Raw genomic sequence first — 21068 nt, forward strand, 5'->3', positions numbered from 1 at the left:
AAAAAGCCCCAGCTTGTTCAGCCTTTCCTTATAGCACCCCTCAAAGGACGATTCTATAATTTAAGAGTTAATTTGATGAACTTCTGTCGCATTCCCTCTGTGGAGGTTTATCCTTACTCAGGAATTCCTACAGTTGTCACTTTGCTTGCTTGAATTTGCTTAATTTTTGAAGTGGGATTTAAGAATTTGAACCAGACTTGGAAGATTGTAATACTGATTCTTTGCTATATTTATTAGCATTTCAATTATTAAAATTTGGTTTTGAAGTTTTTTGGATATATATTGAAAGCATCCATAATGTCATGATTGGCTGTTTAAAAATCCTCATCTATGGTATTTGCCTGCAATAATTGTGATATATAATTTGACAGACCACGTAAATCGCTTAGAACTGCTAAGTGTCAACATTGTTGTGAACCGATGCATATTTCACGTCATGTTTTAACAGTTGAAGTCTGGATACTGATCTGTCACAAGATCCTTAAAGCATCCAACATTTTCAAATTCTCCTTTTATCCGTCCTTCTTTGATTCCTGATCTGGATATAATTTTGCGTTCTTTGGTTTTATAGATCTGAGAAAAGGCCAACCATGACATTTCCTCCAAGATTTCAAAAAGAACTTCAGGTGCACTTGGCAAAAAACACACCAGGTGAACATAGTGGTATGTAGATAGCTTTGCGTCGTGCATTGTACAGATCATGACCATGAATATTGAAGTAATGGTTTTCATGCCCGTGTTCATAATGGAAACTTGCCTCATAACCATTTATAATTGCAATCTGAATTTTATGTTGCTCTTTCTGTGTAAAGATTACATGGGTTTTGATATACCAATTGAATCTTATAATTTGTTAAAATAAATTCATCTGCAGTCTTTTGGGGTTCACGGAATTTATAATGCCCAAATTGAGACCATAAGAAATAGGAACCAAAGTAGACCATTTGGCCCATCGAGCCTGCTCCGCCATTTAACAGAATCGTAGCTGATCCATCAGTCTGCACATTCACTATAGCCCATGATTCCCCTCCTGATCAAGAATCTATCCATCTCAGCCTTAAATACACACAAGGCCTCTGAATTAAGGACTGCACAAATGCCCAAAATAGCCATGATTGATAACTGTGTATTGAAATGTTTTGTCTCATAACAATGACATTAAATTTTTTACTCCAAGGCTTTTGTCTGAACCTCAACTTGATATTTTTGTCCATAAGCTGTAATTGTTAGTTGAAGGAATGTATAGAACGTAGACCATTACAGCACAGTAACAGGTCCTTTAGCCCACCAATTCTGTGCCAATCACAATGCCATTCCAAACTAATCCCATCTGCCAGCATATGGTCTGTATCCCTATCTTCCCTGCCTGTTCATGTATCTGTCTAAGTGTCTCTTAGATGTTGCTATCATATCTGCTTCAACCATCTCCCTGGCACAGCACTGCAGGCACCTATGATCCTCTATTTAAAAACTTCCGTTGCACATCTCCTTTGCATTCCCCTCTCACCTTAAAACCTATGTCACCTCATACTTGACATTTCCACCATGGGGAAAAAGGCTCCAACTATCCATCCTGTCCATGCCCCTCATAATTTTATATATTTCTATCAGGTTGCCTGTTAGCCTCCAGCACTCTAGCAAAAACAAGTTTGTCCAACCTCTCCATATAGCTAATACATTCCAGTTTAAGCAATATCTGTAAACCTCTTTTGTAACCTCTCAAAAGACTCCATGTCCTTCCTGTAGTGTGTGACCAGAACTGCACACAATGCTCCAAATGTAGCCTAACTAAAGTTTTATACAGCTGCAACATGAGTTACAAACTTTTATACTCAATGCCCTAACTGCTGAAGGCAAGCATGCCCTATGCCGCCTTTGACCACCTTATCCAGTTGTGTTTCCACTTTCAGGGGGCTATGCACTTGGATCCCAAGATTCCACTGTACATCAATGCTCCTAAGGGTTCTGTCATTGATTGTATACTTTCCTCTTGTACTTGACCTCCCAAAAATGCATCACCTCACACTTTTCCAGATTAAACTCCATCTGCTGTTTCTCTATCCAACTTTCCAATTGATCTATATCCTACTGTATCTTTTGACAACCCTCCTCACTATTGAAAACTCCACCAATTTTCTTGCCATGTGCAAACTTACCAGTCAGACCACCTATATATTAACACAAATCATTTATATACAAACAACAGATATCCCAACACTGATCCTTGTGGAACACCATTAGTCACAGACTTCCAATCAGAAAACAACCCTCTGTCTTCTATGACTGAGCCAAGTTTGTATTAAACTCACCAGCTTACTGTGGATCCATTTGACTTAACCTTCTGGACCAGCCTACCGTGAGGGACCTTGTCAAGTGCATTAGTAAAGTCCATGTGGATAACATCCTCTGCCCTACCCCCGTCAATATTCATCACTTACTCAAAAAGCACAATCATGTTTGTGAGACAAAAGCTCCCCTGCACAAAACCTTGCTGACCATCCCTATTAAATCCATTCTTCTTCCAAATGTGAGTTAATCCTGTTCCTAAGAATCTTCTCCAATAATTTCCCTAACACTGATGTAAGGCTCTTCGGCCTATCATTTCCTGGATTATCTCTGTTGTCCTCCTTAAACAAAGGAACAACAATGGCTGTTTGCCAGTCTTCTGGGACCATGCCTGTAGCTAAAGAGGATACAGACATCTCCATCAAGGTCCTAACAGTCTCCTCCTTCCCTCCCTCAGTATCATGGGATAAATCCCATCAGCCAATGGGGTCTTAGATAACAAGGTGTAGAGCTGGATGAACACAGCAGGCCAAGCAGCATCATAGGAGCAGGAAGGCTGATGCTTCGGGCCTAGGGGTCTTACCTACTTTAATGTTTTTGAGGACACCCAACACCACCACCTCTTTAATATCAACATACCCCTCCCTAAACCTCATCCATGTCCGTCTCGTTGGTGAATGCCAATGCAAAGTCCTCATTAAGGACCTCACCCACTTCCTCTGGCTCGATGCTTGATTCCCTACTTTGTCCTTGAGTGGACCTACTCTTTCACTAGTTATCTTATTGCTCTCAACATGGGTATAAAAAAATCTCGGGATTCACCTTAATCCTACTTGCCAAGGACATTTCATGGCCCCTTTTAGCCCACCTAATTCCTTATTTAAAGTTCTTTCCAGCTTCCTTTATATTCCTCAAGGGCCTTATCTGATTTCAGTTTCCTAAACCTTACATGTTTTTTTTTTAGTTTTGACTAAACTTTAATTTATCTCTTGTCATCCAGTGTTCCCAAATCTTCATATCCTTATCTTTCATTCTCACAGGAATATGCAGGTCCTGACCTCTGGTCAACTGACTTTTAAAATATTCCCAGGGTGCAGAATCTTTCAGAATATAAATCATAGAATCCCTACAATGCAGAAAGAGGCCATTCAGCCCATTGAATCTGCACCAACCCTCCAAAGAGCATCCACTCAGACCCTACCCCACCCCTGTATTAACCCTGCAGTTACCATGGCTAATTCACATAGCTTCCAGGGATGTGTCGGCTATGGGACAAATTAGCATTGCCATCCACCTAACCTGCACATCTTTGTACTATGGGAGGAAACTGGAGCACCCAGAAGAAACCTACGCAGACATGCAAAGAACGGGCAAACTCCACACAGACAGTCTCCCGAGGCTGCAATTGAGCCTGGGTTCCTGGTGCTGTGAGGCACCAGTGCTAACGGGTGAGCTACCATGCCTCCCACTAAAATGTCAATAAAATTCAGCTAGCCCAATAAAAGAATGCTTCCCTTTTCCAAAATTATTTCAAATATGTTTGTGTGCATGTCTAATAATTTGAGCTATGAAACCATGCAGGAATAGTGTACAGTAGTTTGAAATGTTTGCATTGAAGTTACCAGATGATGTTGATCATCAAAGCAGGGTAGGCGATGGCCTAGTGGTATTATCGCTGGACTGTTAATCCAGAGACCCAGATAACATTCTAGGGGTCCGGGTTCGAATCCTGCCATGGCAGCTGGTGGAATTTGAATTCAATAAATATCTGGAATTAAGAGTCTAATGATGACCATGAATCCATTGTCAATTGTTGGAAAAACCCATCTGGTTCACTAATGTCCTTTAGGGAAGGAAACTGCCATCCTTACCTGGTCTGGCCTACATGTGACTCCAGACCCACAGCAACGTGGTTGACTCTGAACTGCCCTCTGGGCAATTAGGGATGGGCAACAAATGCTGCTTAGCCAGTGACGCCCTCATCCATGAATGAATAAAGAAACGATGTGGTAGAAGGGAGGAAAACTGAGTGAATGGGCAAGAAGGCAAAGGAGAAACAGATAAAACAGTGGGAAACAAGGATGGGGAAATAAAAAAAGGGACATCAATGAAGAGGCAGGGCCAATTAAGATATCAGATGGACAAGGATTCAAAAGGAAGGAAATGGAATGGTATAGTATCTTGAAAACCCTGAACACTACTCTGAACCTTGTGTCAGAAGGTTGTAGGTTCAGATTCCAGCCTGAGACTGGAACAAAAGCAGTGCTGGCATGTCAGCACAATAATACGATAAGAATAATTATTGTATAATTGTATAATAATTAACAATAATTAAGAAAGTGCAAACATTAAACCCAGCCCCTTCTAACCATTAGGTGAATAGAAAAGATCCCAACACCATTTCTGAAGAAGGGTCTAGGCCTAAAACGTCAGCTTTCCTGCTCCTCTGATGCTGCTTGGCCTGCTGTGTTTATCCAGCTCTACACCTTGTTACCATTGAAAATTAAAAGGGTGCCCAGTAAGGTAGACATCATTTGTCTCTCCACCAATGTCACTAAAGTAGGCAACGGATCATTATCATATTACTGCTTGTGAGGTCTTTCTGATTTGTGGGGAGCAGTATTAAGCATCCAATTTTGCTACAATAAAACAAAGAATAGTAGATGCTGGAAACCTGAAACGAAAACAGAAATGTCTGGAGAAACTCGGCAGTCTGGCAGTATCTTTGGAGAGAAAATGGAGTCAATGTTTCTGGTCCAGTCACCCTTCGTTTAAACTTGTAGAAGCTAGAAAACGGTGGGATATATACTGAACATAGGTTGGGGGTAGTAAGGAAGTGAGAGGACAGGTGGAGATGAAGCCAAGAGGAAGAAAAAGACAGTGGGCAAACAAAGGGAAGAATAATGGTTTTCCAGGGAAGGAGAAAAGTTGAGAATGGAGACCGTATATAGGTGAAAGTGAGTTGGCTTCGCTGAAAGCAGCCCTTGTGATGACCACACCTAGGGTGTGAGTGTGGGTAAAGGAGATGGAAAGTGTTCAGGCTCTAAAAGTATGGAATTCTGTGTTAGAGTCCTGAAGCCTGCAGGTTCCCAACTGGAAAATGAGATGCTGTTCTTTCAGCTTGCACTGAACCTCATTGGAGGACTGCAAGAGGCATTATTTTTCTGTTGTACGTGAGGATTATCTTAGTTGAAGCAGTCCATGGTGATGGATCTTGCAAAAGGATTTTTAAAAATTGCTAATGTGGTGATCAAAGGACAGCTTGATGCAGTCTTTCCCAGTTAGTATCCTTGATGCTGTTGTTGCGAATAAGACCTACACATTCATCTTGGTGGTCACAATCATCAATAACGTCTCCCTGTCTTTGCTCTCATTCATTGTCTCCAATTCTCCAAGGTTTTCAATTTAACATGCTTGATAAAGTACTTATTCCCCTCTGACACTTCAACCACCTCCCAAAATTTATTTTTGGTTATTGCAACATGGCCACTAAGGCAGTTAACTCTTTCCAATCTCTAACGACCCTTTTCTCATTGGGCTGTAGTCTTTTGAATATCCTTCCCTTCCTCGAACCTATCATCCGCTTCCATTTCTTCAGCCATTTAGATTCTGTAATCTGATATATCCTCTTTCTGTTATCCCACCTCTCTCACTTCTGAAATTGATTTTAAATTCCTGTTTAACCAATGCTAACATCTCTCCTCAGGCTCATTGTCTATTCTGATTATGCCACTACCTTCAAGGGTCATCTTGTTGATGTTTTGACCATTCTCTCATTTTCTTGCAGTCATTTTTGATTGATTAGAGGAAGAGAATTTCCATTTGTGTGAAAGGTGATCATAATATTGGGTTTAATCATTTATTTCCGAACAAAACCTGCCACCTTCTGGATGGAAATAATATTGAATATTGGAATGTTGAAATGGCCACTTAATGGTGCTTTGAAATTTTATATATTTGTTAGTATGGCAAATTGTCTGTTCTTTCAATGTTTAATTTTTCTTTCAATTACATCTGGTCTGACATGCATCTGTTCAGTATACTGTCATATTGATTCAGCATGTGGTAGAGCTCATAGCTATACAACAGCTTGAGGAATTATTGCTGTTGCCTAATACATATAAACGAATAGTATCGGCTGCTGAACGCTTGAGCTACATAAACCGCAGGGTTACAACTTTTCGTGCCACTAGTGTTCAGGCTGTCTGTTTAAAGAACAGCCCTCTTTCCTCCCCCCTCCCCCATTTGTTAATTTGATCTTATTTGATTGTATTGGTATAGTGTAAACAAATTATAAATTGTGATGCATTGTTTTTTCTACATTTATAGTGGTTTGGAGTGAGGGCATAGATACCAGAAAATCTAGTTCATCAGCACCTCAATCCAGCTACAATAATGAGTTGATCCAGTCCCGACTGAAGGAGATCATGGACAAATACACAAATGGAATTTGGCTATCAAAATTGCCACAATTGTACAGAAAGATGTTCAATGAGGATCTTCAGCAAGATGCTTTAAAGCAATTAGAACATTGGACTCATATATGCACTGTGAGTGGCATTATAATACCTGACCAGTCTTTGCTAAAGAGAATTTTGAATATAGTTTAAAATGTAGATGCACTTGTCTCTTTTCCATTCTCCCACTTTCTCCCCCTTGTCCTTTAATTGACTCATTCATTTTAAGGGCAGTTGTTGCTGAGAGAAGGAAGTATTAAACTCTATATATGTTAATTAGTGGTGGATTTAACAGTGGCTTTTTAGCTATTTTCTAATCAATTCAGATTTGTTACACACCTCTGGAGCAAATGGGACTTGAACCCAGGCTCCTGGATCAGGATACTACCACCCCACCAGTGGCTTTTATTGCCGAAGTGATTCGTCCACTTGAGCAATCTGATTGAAAAATCTCATTAGCTATTGATCTATGATGACTATTGCTTATTAGTCCTTTGAGTTGCTTTTGAAGAGTAACTTTTCCAGCATTCTGATTGGTTTGCAAGTGCAACGAATTGTGTTGACACGGATGACTTCACAAAGCAGTTGTATGGTGACCCTTTTTTGTCCAGTTAATAGGTTTAGTGTTGCAAAGTTCACAAGTAAGTCAAAAATAATGCTGAATATCATTTGCTTATGTTGAACAAAAATGAAATCTTTTGAACAGCTGATCAATCAAGACAAATATAGTTTTATTTTATTACCTTTTTAAAGATTTATGTCTAATTATCTTCACAAAGAAATTATGTATCTCATTTGGATTTTTATTGCCATGCTTGCACCCTGTCGGATTAAAGGGGCATCCAGTGGTAAGACTTGAACAGCGAAAGAATTAAATTAAATCTTAACAACTTTTAGGCAATCTATTTGTGACTGCCATCTTGACAACTAAGCTTATTGAAGTATTTGAAAGAATACTTTATGGCTATCAAGGCCACAAGAGTTCTCAGAGTAAAAATATTCAGTAATATAACTTCAGTTTTTTAAAAACTAGAATAAATGTCGAGTTAAACCTTGTTGATTGCATTTTCTACTGTTATGACATTGAAGGATATGGTACATGTGCCTGCGTTTTGAGAAGTTAACACAACGCTTCTTATCAATTCAATCTGGTAACTAGTCTAGAAATTATTCCCTTTTTTTTTCAATTAAGTACAATTGGCATTCAGCTCCAAAGCATTCAAGATAATGGAGAGTGCAACATGATTCTAATCTTTCATCTGTATGTCAAATAAAAGCATTAGATTTATAAACTGGAAATTGATAACAAGGAAATAAATAGGACTGTTATAAAAAGCACAGGTCATGCTGGCAGCCATGCATGACACACAAAAATCTTGCTTTTATACTATGTTGTATCATGTTCTAAGAGCGGTCTAAAGGCAGTCATTGTTTTGAATGGGTAAATAATATGGTGACATGATTTTGGTGGCTTTAGTTGGAGGTGGACAGTCGGCTCAGTCACTGGGCTGCCAGCTCCTCCTCAAGTATTATAACGGAATGGTTCTCATCCCACTTGGTAGGCAGGCTGTTTCGAACAGAATAGAATATCCTTTATTGTCACCTGTATTTGAGTGCAGGAGTACAGTGAAAAAGTTTTTTTTCAACAATGGCTCTCTCTAACGGCGCCATCTTGGGTACAAGTACCTAGTTACAAATCTTGATTAAAGAGGAATAAAAAGAAAAGTAGTAGCATTTGTTACAGTGTCTAAAATATAAAATAGAAAAAGGATAGTTACAACATTGTTAAAGGATTGACATTTCAGTCTGGTGAAGAGTTTGAAATAGTAACAGCTCAGCGCCTGGTCTGACCACTTGCACCAGGCCTCAGTCCAACAACTGTCCTGCTCTGCTCCAGCCTCCAGCCCGCTCGTCAATGGCACTCAGCTGCAGCAAGGTAGGTTGCGCTGCACGGGGACTGGCTTCCCGTCGCACTGCTCCCGGTCTTGTACCCCTCACGCTGCACCAGGGCTCACTTCCCCTTGCACTGCTGCGGGACTGCTAACAACAGAGAAATAAGAAAAGAAAAAGAACAGGTGGAGCAGAAGAGCTCCAGGCGGAGCATCCTACTCTGCTACCATCTTGCCTTCATCATATTGAAAGATGTTACAGTAGTCCCTCATCATAGCATCTTGTGAGCCTCCGTTCTATTGAAGTCTGCAGTGAGGCTGGAACCCACAACCTTCTGACTTGATTGCAACTAAGCTAAAATCATACTTTTTGCTAGATGTCTGAGGGTAATGTTGCTGAACTTTAATCCAGAGACCCAGCTAATGTTCTGGAGACCCAGGTTTGAATCCTGCCATGGCAGATGGTAGAATTTGAATTCAATAATTGAAAAGAAATCTGGAATTATGAGTTTAATGATGACCATGAACTCCATTGCCAGTTATTGGAAAAACCCATCTGGTTCATTAATGCCCTTCAGGTAAGGAAACTGTCATCCTTACCTCGTCTGGCCTACATGTGACTCCAGACCCACAGCAATGTGGTTGACTCTAAACTACCTGATGGGCAATAAATGCTGGCCTCACCCAGAGATGAGCACATCCTGTGAGTGAATTAAAAATCTCCATAGAGCTAGTTACTTTGTAGAAAAAAAACACAGGCTTCCTGTTGGAGATACTTTGTATACCACAGTTGGATTATGGATTTCTGTGTGAAGTTTCCTGTAGATATAAGATTGGTATATGGAACCCTATGTGTGCCTGTTATCAGTCAGATTGTTCCACGATGTGAAAATCTGATTTTTTTTTTCTGGTGTTCAATGGCGATGTCACGTTGCCATCTTCTGCCACGGCGCAAGTACATTTCTCATACAGTTTGAGATGAAGCCTCTGCATTTATAAAGCATATATCAGAACAATTTGTCACAGTTCCTCCAACTTAAGTTTCTTGTTTGCTACAAAAGTTGGTAGAGCACCGAAGTTGCTACTTGAAGATATCAATGTCGGAAAGAGTTTTATGTGCCTGGTTGTATCTGGTTTCTGTTGGTTTCTCTGCAGTGTCACTTTTTCAGGTCCTGGTTTGTGCCTTGTTTTAAAAAAGAAAGCATTATTGTCAGTCTCTGCATTCACATATTGCAACCAGAAAAAAATGTTTGAGAATGAAGGAATTACAACTGTGTACTTATTTTCATATCTGCAGTTGGTTAGGCCCAAGACATTGGGAAAAGCTATAGTATAAAATTGTTGCGCCCTCTGCAACTGAGCTTCACCAACTCAAGTGGAAATATGAACCTGTGACGCTTATGGAAAATTGCCTGTAAAGTCTTCATTACAGGTGAGCATTGTACTCTGGCTATGGTCTGCTAAATCACGATTGGTCTTTAAGATGGACAGTAATTAGGATAGCTGTAAGGCATTACGGTCATGGCTGAAGGGTTATGGTTACAGAGGTGTTCAGCTTGCATGATACCATTTGGCAGAGGTGCAGTAATTTCAACTATGAATGGCCTTACTATGAGACACAGTTACTTTTAATTGTATCATACTCTCACCTTTTAGAATAGAAATAGTTTTTGCAAATACTTTGCTTGTTTGCATGTGATTTTTAAAACTGCAGTATGGCTTCTCTAATATTATTCCACTTACCTCACCTGAGCTTTATTATATTTGCAGATATCTCCGAAAATCCTTATCCCAAGTACACTTATCTCCTTTGTGCTTTGCTACCTATCCACCCTTTATATCTGTGTGCAATCAGTTGGATTTCTACTTCGATTAGATGTGCTAAAGTAATTGCTGTACATAGTCTACCTGTCAGGACAAGTATTTGTGCCATTAGAGAATGATTGATTGTGTTTCTCTCATTTTATTTTCTATTTGTTACATTGGAGCAGTGCTGTCATGCATCCGCAAAACGTAGACTGGAGCAAAATCATCACAAAGCTTTGAGACTATGTCAATCATTCAGTTTTCAAAATACTATACAGTGCCCCTGCCCCCTCCCCCTCCCCACAGGCTAGGCTTCAGCACCAGTCCAAATTCCCTATTCTGTTGCTTGATGTGAAGTCTTTTATGAATGCTTTCAAGAGTGACAATGCACAAATTATTTTGTATTTGTATCTAATGAAGGAAATACTTGCGTTAAGACTGACAAACTGATATTTCCTTTCTGATGCAAGCAGCTTTCTAGCAAGCATTGCAGTTTTGCTTCTGCCCTTAACTTGTGAGCTGTGTGCAAAAGCAACGTCACAATCATTGACAAGGGAGTCTACAGGCAATAGATTAGAACAAAACCTGCACTGTACTGCTGAGAATAAAGAATATTGCTAAAAGTGCATGAAATCTGTAAAAAGATGGCTACGTATTTCCAAAACCTGGTGAGCTGATTTAAAATATTAATATGAAAAGTAATGGGTGAAGGCATTTCAGTGTTAATATGCTTTGTAGTTGTATTTTAGAATATCTTCACAGATTGAGAGTTTGTCTAGAAATGATGCTCACCTGTAATGTAGGTTTTACAGGCAATTCTGCACAAAGTATCGTGTTGCAAGTGATTGAAACTGTGCCCTTAATGTGTAACATAGAAAAAAATAGAACAGTCATATAAAAATGGAATTAACTGTGCAATTTTTTTGCCACATCAGTTCATCCTGTCCTTATATTTTAGAAAACAGATGTGCTGAATTCAAGCCTCTGTTCATTATTGGTTGCATTTGTAATGTGTGAAAATAGAAATTGGTGCTTGGTGCATTGTCTCACTGTACCTGAAATTTTAAGCTGCCTACACCCTAAATGGTGGAATGGTATTCTGCTACTGCATCTGAGTTTAAACAGAGCTGCTAATTGCATCTGGCTGGTACTTCTTTGTGCTTAAACATGAGATTATAATTATCTGGACTCTTATTTCAATTTCTTGGTTGTTTTTCTTTACTATATTTTGTCATCTCATTGCTTTTATTGATCTACATTTTAAACCTTTGTCTGCTGAAGAAAACAGTCCATTTTCAATATTTTCAGTCATCTAGAAGCTCAATATAGATGCTGCTTTGAGTTTCAAATATTTGTGATTGGAGTTTGTGTTTTTCCTCCCCCGGGTTCTGTGATACGGATATAAGGCAATTTGTATGTAGAATTTTTTTTTGAGAAAATGACATGTAATTCAAATAGTTCAATGGAAAGAAGTACAATTCCTCAATGATTTTGCAAATGTATCTGATGTATAGCTTGAACCATTCAGACAAAGATGGTATAAATTGTTTTCCATGTCTCTGCTGAATTCTCTTATATCAGCTGTGGTGCAGTAGTTAACTGTGGAGTGCCTAGTTTTGCATTGGGGAAGAAAGGCATCAACCAGTGTTCCCTCCTGAGAAAACTATTGAATGACATCTGCTGGATATGCCTTTGTGCGAATGTCATATGAGGATTGGGTCAGATTCAGAGCCAGCTGTAATTTTTCCTCATGAAATGTGACAGTGGCCCTTTTGGGGTGACATGGTGACTCAGTGGTTAGCGCTGGTGCCTCTCAGTGCCAGGGACCTGGGTTCGATTCCAGCCTTGTGCGACTGTCTGTGTGGAATTTGCATTTTTTTTTCTCTTCATTTTGTGGGATGTGGGCGTCGCTTGCTGGCCAGGATTTCTTGCCCATCCCTAGTTGCCCTTGAGAAGGTGGTGGTGAGCTGCCTTCTTGAACCACTGCATTTCCCCTGCTGTGGTTGACCCATAATGCTATTAGGGAGGGAATTCCAGGATTTTGACCCAGCAGCAGTGAAGGAACGACGATATATTTCCAAGTCAGGATGGTGAGTGACTTGGAAGGGAACTTGGAAGTGGTGGTGTTCCTATATATCTGCTGCCCTTGTTCTTCTAGATGGAAGTGGTCGTGGGTTTGGAAGGTGCTGTCTGAGGATCTTTGGTGAATTTCTGCAGTGCATCTTGTAGATAGTGCACACTGCTGCTACTGAGTGTCAGTGGTGGAAGGAGTGAATGCTTGTGGGTGTAGTGCCAATCAAGCGGGCTGCTTTGTCCTGGATGGTGTCAAGCTTCTTGAGTTTTATTGCGGCTTCACCCATCCAGGCAAGTGGAGAGTATTCCATCACACTCCTGACTTGTGCCTTGTAGGTGGTGGACAGGCTTTGAGGAGTCAGGAGGTGAGTTACTCACCGCAGTATTCCAAGCTTCTGGCCTGCACTTGTAACCACTCTGTTAATGTGGTGAGTCCAGTTGAGTTTCTGGTCAATGGTAACCCACAGGATGTTGATAGTGGCAGATTCAGTGATGGTGACAGCATTGAATGTCAAGGGGCGGTGGTTAGATTGTCTCTTATTGGTGATGGTCATAGCCTGGTATTTGTGTGGTGTGAATGTCACTTGCCACTTGTCAGCCCAAGCCTGGATATTGTCCAGATCTTGTTCATGTTCTCCCTTTGTCTGCATGGGTTTCCTCTGGGTGCTTCAGTTTCCTCCCACAGTCCAAAACATGTAGGTTAGGTGGATTGGCCATGCTAAGTTGCCCATAGTGTCCAGGGATGTGCAGGTTAGGTGGATTAGCAGTGGGAAATGCAGGGTTACAGGTCTGGGTGGGATGCTCTTCGGAGGGTTGGTGCAGACTTAATGGACTGAATGGCCTGTTTCTGCACTGTAGGCATTCTATGAATCTGTGTTTCAAAATGCTAGGAAGCTATAACTACCAAACTGTACCCATTAATAACCAATCTTAACCAATCTTCAGAAGAAGGGAGAAATTGATGAGAAAAGGGGGCAATGAAGAGAAATAAAAACAAGCTGGAGGGTGGGTGGGGGTGGGTAGGGTGATGGTTAAGAGATATCTAGTAACAATGGTTGAGTTAGAAAAGTTTCCCTTATTCTTGCAAATTGTCCTAATAAGTACAAGACAGAAAGCTTTGACAAAATGTGTATTATATCATCAATTCTCAGGTTCTGTACTACCAACAACTATTTGACTAAAATTTGTAACATATTAAGCTAAACCACTTGATTGTTTTTGTGAGTGAGCTCAGTTTTCTTGATTGATTCTCAAGCCCAGCAAATTAATGCAAATTGCAAGGCTGAATCATTTGAAACAAACTTCAGCCAAAATGAGGAGTAGGTGATTCAACCAGCCTTCTCCTGAAGCTCTTGCCATCATGGATATCAGTCTTCAAACTATTTGATTCATTCCACGATATCTAATGACTGAGGCACTGGATACAGCACAGGTGAAAAGTCCTGATAAATGTCCTCCCATTTTGACCTGAACAAGCAATTCCACTAAAGCTTCAACACTAGCACTATTCCACTAGTCCATGTTCAATTATTACACACATGATGGAATCTGTTACTGACAGTGCTATGAAGCAGCACTTACACAGCAATAACTTGCTCATAAATTTAAGCTTGGGTTCCACAAGGGTGACTCTAATGCAGATGCTTGAGGTAGGAGTGATTGTCCTTTACATAAAAGCAACAATTACCAAGGTATGGCAAGTCAGTAATAATTTGGGGTGAGCAGGTGGAGTCTCCACTCATGGCTGTCATATCATGTGCAAAACAAAAGGCTGTCGTTGTTGAGGCCAATCATCTCGGTCCCAGCACTTCTACCCTTCTAGTGGTATTATTAATCAACCTGTTCAGGGATGTGATTACAGATTGCTGGTTGCATGAACCTGACTCGGAGGTAGGGACACTACCACTGCACCACAACAGCTCTCATTCTTCAGGGTCATGTCCTAGGCCTATCCATGTTCAGTTGCTTATTCAAGGACCCATTGTCTCCATTCTAAGATAGGTGTGCAATCATCAGTAAGCATTTCCCACATTCAGTAACATTTGCAACTCCTCAGACACTGGAGCGACATGTGTCTGTGAAGTAGCAAGACCTAGACCATGTTCATGATCTTGGTGATGTTTGGCCTGAATGGTACTTGAAATTAAAAAGTGAGGCAATAACTGTCTTGAACAATAGAGAATGTAACAGATCCCTTGATTTTCAATGACATTACCAATGCTGAATCCTGCATCATCAATGTCCTAGAGTTTACCATTGACCAGTAATGGAACTGGACTAGTCATTTAAATACTTCAGCTACAAGAGCAGAGCAGATCAGAAGTTGTGATTTCTGCAGTAAATAATTCTGCACTTGTCTCGACTCCCCCATGTCCAATCACTATGTTTCTACAAGGCACAAGGCAAGAATAGGATGGAATACTGGGTGAAAGGACCTCCATTAACACTGAAGATTGTCAACACCGTCTAGGACAAAGCAGCTGCTTGATTGCTGTTCTGTGGCAGTGTACATTGACAACAGTGTGTGCCATCTGCAAGATGCACTGTAACAGCTCACCCAAGGCTCCTTGGATGGCACCTTCCAAACCTATGACCCCTCATCACCGAGAAGGACAAAGGACAAAGGGCAGCAGATGCAGGAGAACACCATCACCTGGAAGGTTCCTTCTTAGCCAACACACTATCTTGAATTGGAACTATATTGCCATTCCTTCAGAGTTGCTGGGTTAAGGATCTGCAATTCCCTCTTTTAACAGCAGGATAATCCTCAAAACTGGCAAGGATACATACTCAGCTCTTTACTGTACTCCCTGTACACCCACAGTTGTGTAGCCAAATTCCATATGTACCCTATCTTTAAGTTTGTTGATGACACTACCATTGTAGGCTGGATACCAAACAATAATGAGTCAGAATACAAGAAAAAAATAGAATGCTTGGTGTTATGGTGCAATGATAACAATCTCTCTCTGTGTTGGCAAAACAAAAGAATTGATCATTGACTTTGGGAAGAAAGGAGGAGGACATGCCTCTATCTACGTCAATGGAGCTGAGGTGGAGAGGATTAAGAGCATCAAGTTTTTAGGAGTGACGCTAACGAACAATCAGTCTTGGACCTCCCATACAGATGCGACAGTCAAGGAGGCACGACAACACAAGACTCTTCTTCCTCAGGCGGCTTAGGAAATTCAGCATGTCGATATGGATCCTCACCAACTTCTACAGGCACACCATAGAAATCATACTATCTGGGTTCATAACCGCTTGGTATGGCAACTGCTCTACCCAGGACCATAACAAGCTACAGCAAGTTGTGTGCACAGCCCAGACCATCACAGAAGCCAACCTCCCATCCATGGATTCGATCTACACTTCTTATTGCTACAGAAAGGCTGCCAACATCATTAAACAACCCTCCCACCTTGGTAATGCTTTCTTCCAACCTCTTCCATCAGGCAGAAGATATAGAAGTTTGAACACTTGCACTGACAGGTTCAAGAACAGCTTCTTCCCTGCTGTTGTTAGGCTGCTGAATGGACCTTTCTAATTTCAAATCTATTGTTGATCTTGCTTTGCACACTACCTGTGCAGTTGTAACCCTGTATGCCCCGCTCTGTGTAAGCACCCTATGATCTGTGTGTCCTGGTTTTCTATTCTGCCTGTACTGCTCGCAAAACAAAACCTTTCACTTTAGTTGGTAAGTAAATCAATCAGTCAATCAGTCAATCATTGGAGATGTTCATGCATAATGTCGACTGCACCCAGTCAGGAAGGTAGCTCACCACTCCTTTCTCAATGAACATTACCCTTGCCAGCAATGCATACAAGGAAACGCAAGGAAAAATAACATTTAAATTTAAACCTGTATAGACACTGAAAGTGCGACTGATGTTCTTGGGTTCCTAAGGGAATCTTGCACCAACTTTTTACAAGGACACATTCCTAACTGTCTTACCATTTAGTGGATCTCATTTCAGTGCTGTAGTCAGATTTCTCTGATACTTCTACCTTTTTATGACCTTAATGTTCCACTTGGGTTACAGAAAATGCAGTGTTCAAAAAAGTAAGACTGCTACGTTAATGCTTCTCCGTGCCTACTAGGGAGATAGGAAATTTAATTGATTTGAGTTAATGTACATAGATCTGTGGGTCAGAAAACAGTCTAACTCACCGGAGGCTATTTGCTGGCTCACGAGCTGAAGCTGGGTCTGCAGTTGAGCTTCAATTTGATGGGTGTCGGAATGGGTCCTTCGTTAATTTTAAAAAAAAAAGTAAACAGTATCTTAACTGGCCTACCTCGGTTGCCTACATGAAAAATGGAAGCTCCTTTTTGACATATCCATGACCCCCAGGTGTTGACATGATTTCTTATCAGTTGGTCACTGCATTCTAGCACTCTGCACGATTTACCTAGATACATTGGGCTAGGCTTTCTATCCTTTAGCTATGAATGACGTGAATAATCTAGCCCTTTGTTGCATCATAATAAGCTTTATCTCCTCAAGCGTTGTGCTTCCAGTTCACTCAATCTTTCTGCATTATCCAACTCAACATCACTCGGCTCAATTTGGCTTGATTCATATCCTTTTCTGTCTCCTTGCATCTATGTCCAGAGAAGTCAGGTATTTTGAATTTTGTTGGTTGAATTTGTTTTACCAGTTGTTTAGATGTTACATTCTAAATTTTTTGAATGCAGTTTAACGAGGTGATCATATTAATTGGTTGTTCTGAAGAACATTCTGAAGCAAGAAAGGGATATATATGTAGAACAGAAGAATTGGGGCATATTCTATATAAATGCTCAAAGAGAGGGAAGATCTCCAGTTGAAAACTGTTGGACAACAAATAATTAAATCCAGATGTCTAACAATGGGGAAGTAGTTGTTACTCAAGTTGGAATGAGGAAGGCACCTCCAGTATAGATCTCCAAACTTAGCTCAAGCAGTGAAAAATGAGTACAGCTTGAATATAGAAGAATGTTAGTACATATTTGCTAAGGCAACCAAATGTTATAATATTAATAAACCTAATGAGAGGTTGTTGGAAGGGAAAATGAAGAGGCTCCTATTATGATCCCACTTGATGTTATGACTAGTAAGCCCAAGCCCAGACTAAAATCTGGTTTGATATATTATATTTTGTTTTCATTTAACAAGGTGGTCTTTCACTGAAACTCGGGCATGAAATGCTGGTTTTTAACAATAAAAGGAAGTTTATTAAGCAAAAGTAATTAATATAAGTAGAATAAACCAAGCTATCTGCATATAATGCAATCTGAAAGCATTCAAAACATGCAGTAAAAATAGAATTTCATTAATGCCAAAAGAATCCCATTACAGCACTCAGTAATCAGAGAGAATTCCCATCTATCTTCCACACACAGTTTAACTTAAATGGGAACTGAAGCCGCAGCTGAGAGCCCGATGGCCCCTCTCTTGATTGATCGTAAGACTGAGATTTGACATTTTCAGCTTCACATAACCCCTTCAGTGTTTTAATCAACACTTCTGATTGAGAATTTCTAACCTAAGCTCCTTACACTGAAATATTCTGTTTCTTAACAGTCTTAAACTACTTCCCTTTCCCAGGACTGATCCGGCAGAGGTGGCAGAACAGTGGTGTATAGTCAGAATGGAGTTGTTCTGGGAGTCTTCAACATTGACTCCTGACCCCATGATGTCTCATGGCGCCAAGTCAAACATGGTCAAGGAAACCTGATTGTTACAGACTGTCTTCCCTCAGCTAATGAATCAGTACTCCTCCAGGTTGAGCAACACTTGGAAGAAGCACTAAGTTTTGCAAGGGTGCAAAATATACTCTGGGTGGAGGCGTGTTCACCAACAAAACTTCGATCGGGCTGGTCAAGTCTGAAAGGTCATTGCTGCTAGACTGAGTCTACAGCAGGTGGTGAGGAAATCAGTGACAGTATTCATAAAAATGACCACCTCACAGTCCTTAGAGAGACCAAGTCCTGCCTTCACATTAAGAATACCTTGTATCGTGTTCTGTGGCATGCTAAATGGGACAGCCTTCGCACGGATCTAGTAATTTGATATTGGCATCCCTGAGGTGCTGTCCACCATCAGCTGCAGCAGAATCACACTCCAACACAACCTACAACCTCCCCACTCAACCACTGCCATCAGTGCTGATTCAATGGAGAGTGCAGGAGGGCATACCAGCAGCAGCACCAGGCACACCTAGAAATGAGGTGTCAACCTGGTAAAGGTATGAAACGTGGTTACTCGTGTGATGAGCAGCAAGTGACAAACAGATCCAAGCGATTCTACAACCAACAGATCAGCTCTCAGCTCTAAGCTCTGCAGTCCTACAACATCCAGTCATGAATGGTAGCAGGCAACTAACTCACTGAAGGAGGAGGGTTCAAACATATCCCCATCCTCCATGATGGGGATGCCCAGCACATCAGTGCAAAAGATAAGGCAGTAGCACTTGCAACAGTCAGCAGCCTGAATTGCTGAACAGTGATCCATCATCCATATGTCTGTGTAAAAACACTGGCATCAGCCTGGCAATGTGGAAAATTCCCATGTATGTCCTGTACGTACAAAGCAGGACCAATCCAACCTGGCCAATTCTGCCCCGTCTGTCAACTCTTGATCATTTAGTAAACTTATGAAATGTGTAATCACAATGCTATCAAGCGGTACCTGCTCACTGACGGCAAGTTTGGATTTCACAAGAGCCACTCAGCTCCTGACCTTGTTACAGCCATAGTTAAAACATGGATAAAGAGTTGAATTCCAGACGTGTGGTGAGAGTGACTGCCTTTAACATCAACGTTGTGTTTGACCAAGGCATTTTGCATCAAGGAGCCCAAGCAAAGCAGGAGTCGATGGGAATAATGGTGGGGGGGTGCGGAGAAGATCTCTGCTTCATGGAGTCATACCTAGCACAAGGGAAGATGGTTGTGATTGTTGGAAGTCAGTCATCTCTGTACAAGTTGTGCAGGGTTGTGTCCTACCCATCCTAGGGTCTCAAATATCAGCTGCTTCATTAATGACTGACCATCGGTCAGAAGTGGATATATTCACTGATGATTGCACAATATTCAGCATCATTTGCAACTCCTCAGGTACTGAAACAGTCCATGTCCAAATGCAGCAAGACCTGGACAATATCCAGGCTTAGGCTGAAAAGTGGCAAGTACCACTTGCACCATACAAATATACTCCAATGACCAACTCCAAAAAGAGATGATCTAACCACTGGTCCCTGACATTCAATGGCTTCACCATCACTGAGTACCCTACCAGAATATCCTGGGAGATGATATTGACCAGAAACTAGAGTGGACATATAAGAACAGTAGCTACAAGAGCTGTTAGGCCAGGAATCCTGCAGCAAATAACTCCTCTCCTGACTCCCAAAGTCTGTCCATAAATCAGGAGAGTAATAAAATACTCCCATCTTGCCTGGATGAGTGCAGCTCCAATAGCAGTCAAAGCTTGATACCATCCAGGACAAAGCAGTCCATTTGATTGGCACTACATCCAGAAACACTCATTCCCTCCAACAATAACACTCAATAGCAACAGTGTCTCCAAGATACATTGCAGAATTTCATCAAGGATTCTTAGTACCTTTCATCTAGGACAAGGGCAGCAGTTACATGGAGACAGCAATACCTGCAACTTCCCGTCTGAGCCAGTCACCATTCTGACTTGGAAATAAATCACTGTTAATTCACTTGCTGGGTAAAAATCCTGGAGTTCCCTTCCTGATGGCATTATGGGTCTACCTGCAGCACAGAGACTCCAGTGGCTTAAGAAGGCACCTCACTGCCAACCTCTCATGGACAGTTAAGGATGGGCAATAAATGCTGGGCCAGACAATGATGCTCTCATCCCATGAGTGAATTTAAGTAAAAAGCAACTGTTTTATGCATTCAGTTTCAGCCAAGAGTTCAGTAAACTACCCCAAACTGAAATTAGAAAGCTTCCTTCCAGGCTGTAGGTGTTTCCACTAAGCGCAAAAAAAACTATTCCAGAATCTTCCATCTGAAAGTGTAATATACTACACGGTTGACTTTGCTTATAAACTCTCCTAATGTAAACAAAACCCTATTACTTGTCAGAAAGTCTGTCTCCAATACTGTGTTTGAGAAGAAATCACCATGGAAACAGAAATGCTCAGAATTTAAGGATTAATTTCCCTTCAGACATACAGACCAAATTCCACATCCAGTAGCTCAATTCCAAAATATAAAATTAATAATATTAAAATGTAAATAAATCTCACATCTTGCATCACATCTGTATCATAAATTTTCTTCTCCACTTGATTTTCAGTAAAACATTTTACATGTTTACCATCAGGGCGGCACGGTGGCTCAGTGGTTAGCATTGCTGCCTCACAGCACCAGGGATCTGGGTTCAATTCCACCCTCGGGCGACTGTCTGTGTGGAGTTTGCACATTCTCCCTGTGTCTGCGTGGGTTTCCTCTGGGTGCTCCGGTTTCCTCCCACAGTCCAAAGATATGCAGGCCAGGTGGATTGGCTAAGCTAAATTGCCCGTAGTGTTCAGGGGCCTGTAG

The 21068-nt window shown here is 41.0% G+C and overlaps 1 protein-coding gene across 6 annotated transcripts in view; it reads left to right on the forward strand.

The window, feature by feature from the left end:
- The window catches only part of tdrd7b (tudor domain containing 7 b), a 95519-nt gene that overhangs the window by 35690 nt on the left and 38761 nt on the right, over positions 1-21068 (forward strand). For 4 of the 6 annotated variants that reach the window (XM_048593147.1, XM_048593161.1, XM_048593167.1 and 1 more), the window contains exons 5-6: positions 572-663; positions 6616-6836. In XM_048593147.1, coding sequence (XP_048449104.1) covers positions 572-663; positions 6616-6836 — 313 coding nt within the window. The remainder of the gene's footprint in view (positions 1-571; positions 664-6615; positions 6837-21068) is intronic. The other 2 variants (XM_048593154.1, XM_048593182.1) reach the window with 1 other exon arrangement.

The sequence above is a fragment of the Rhincodon typus genome, chromosome 3 (assembly GCF_021869965.1).
Source record: "Rhincodon typus isolate 14 chromosome 3, sRhiTyp1.1, whole genome shotgun sequence".
Taxonomy (NCBI): Eukaryota; Metazoa; Chordata; class Chondrichthyes; order Orectolobiformes; family Rhincodontidae; genus Rhincodon; species Rhincodon typus.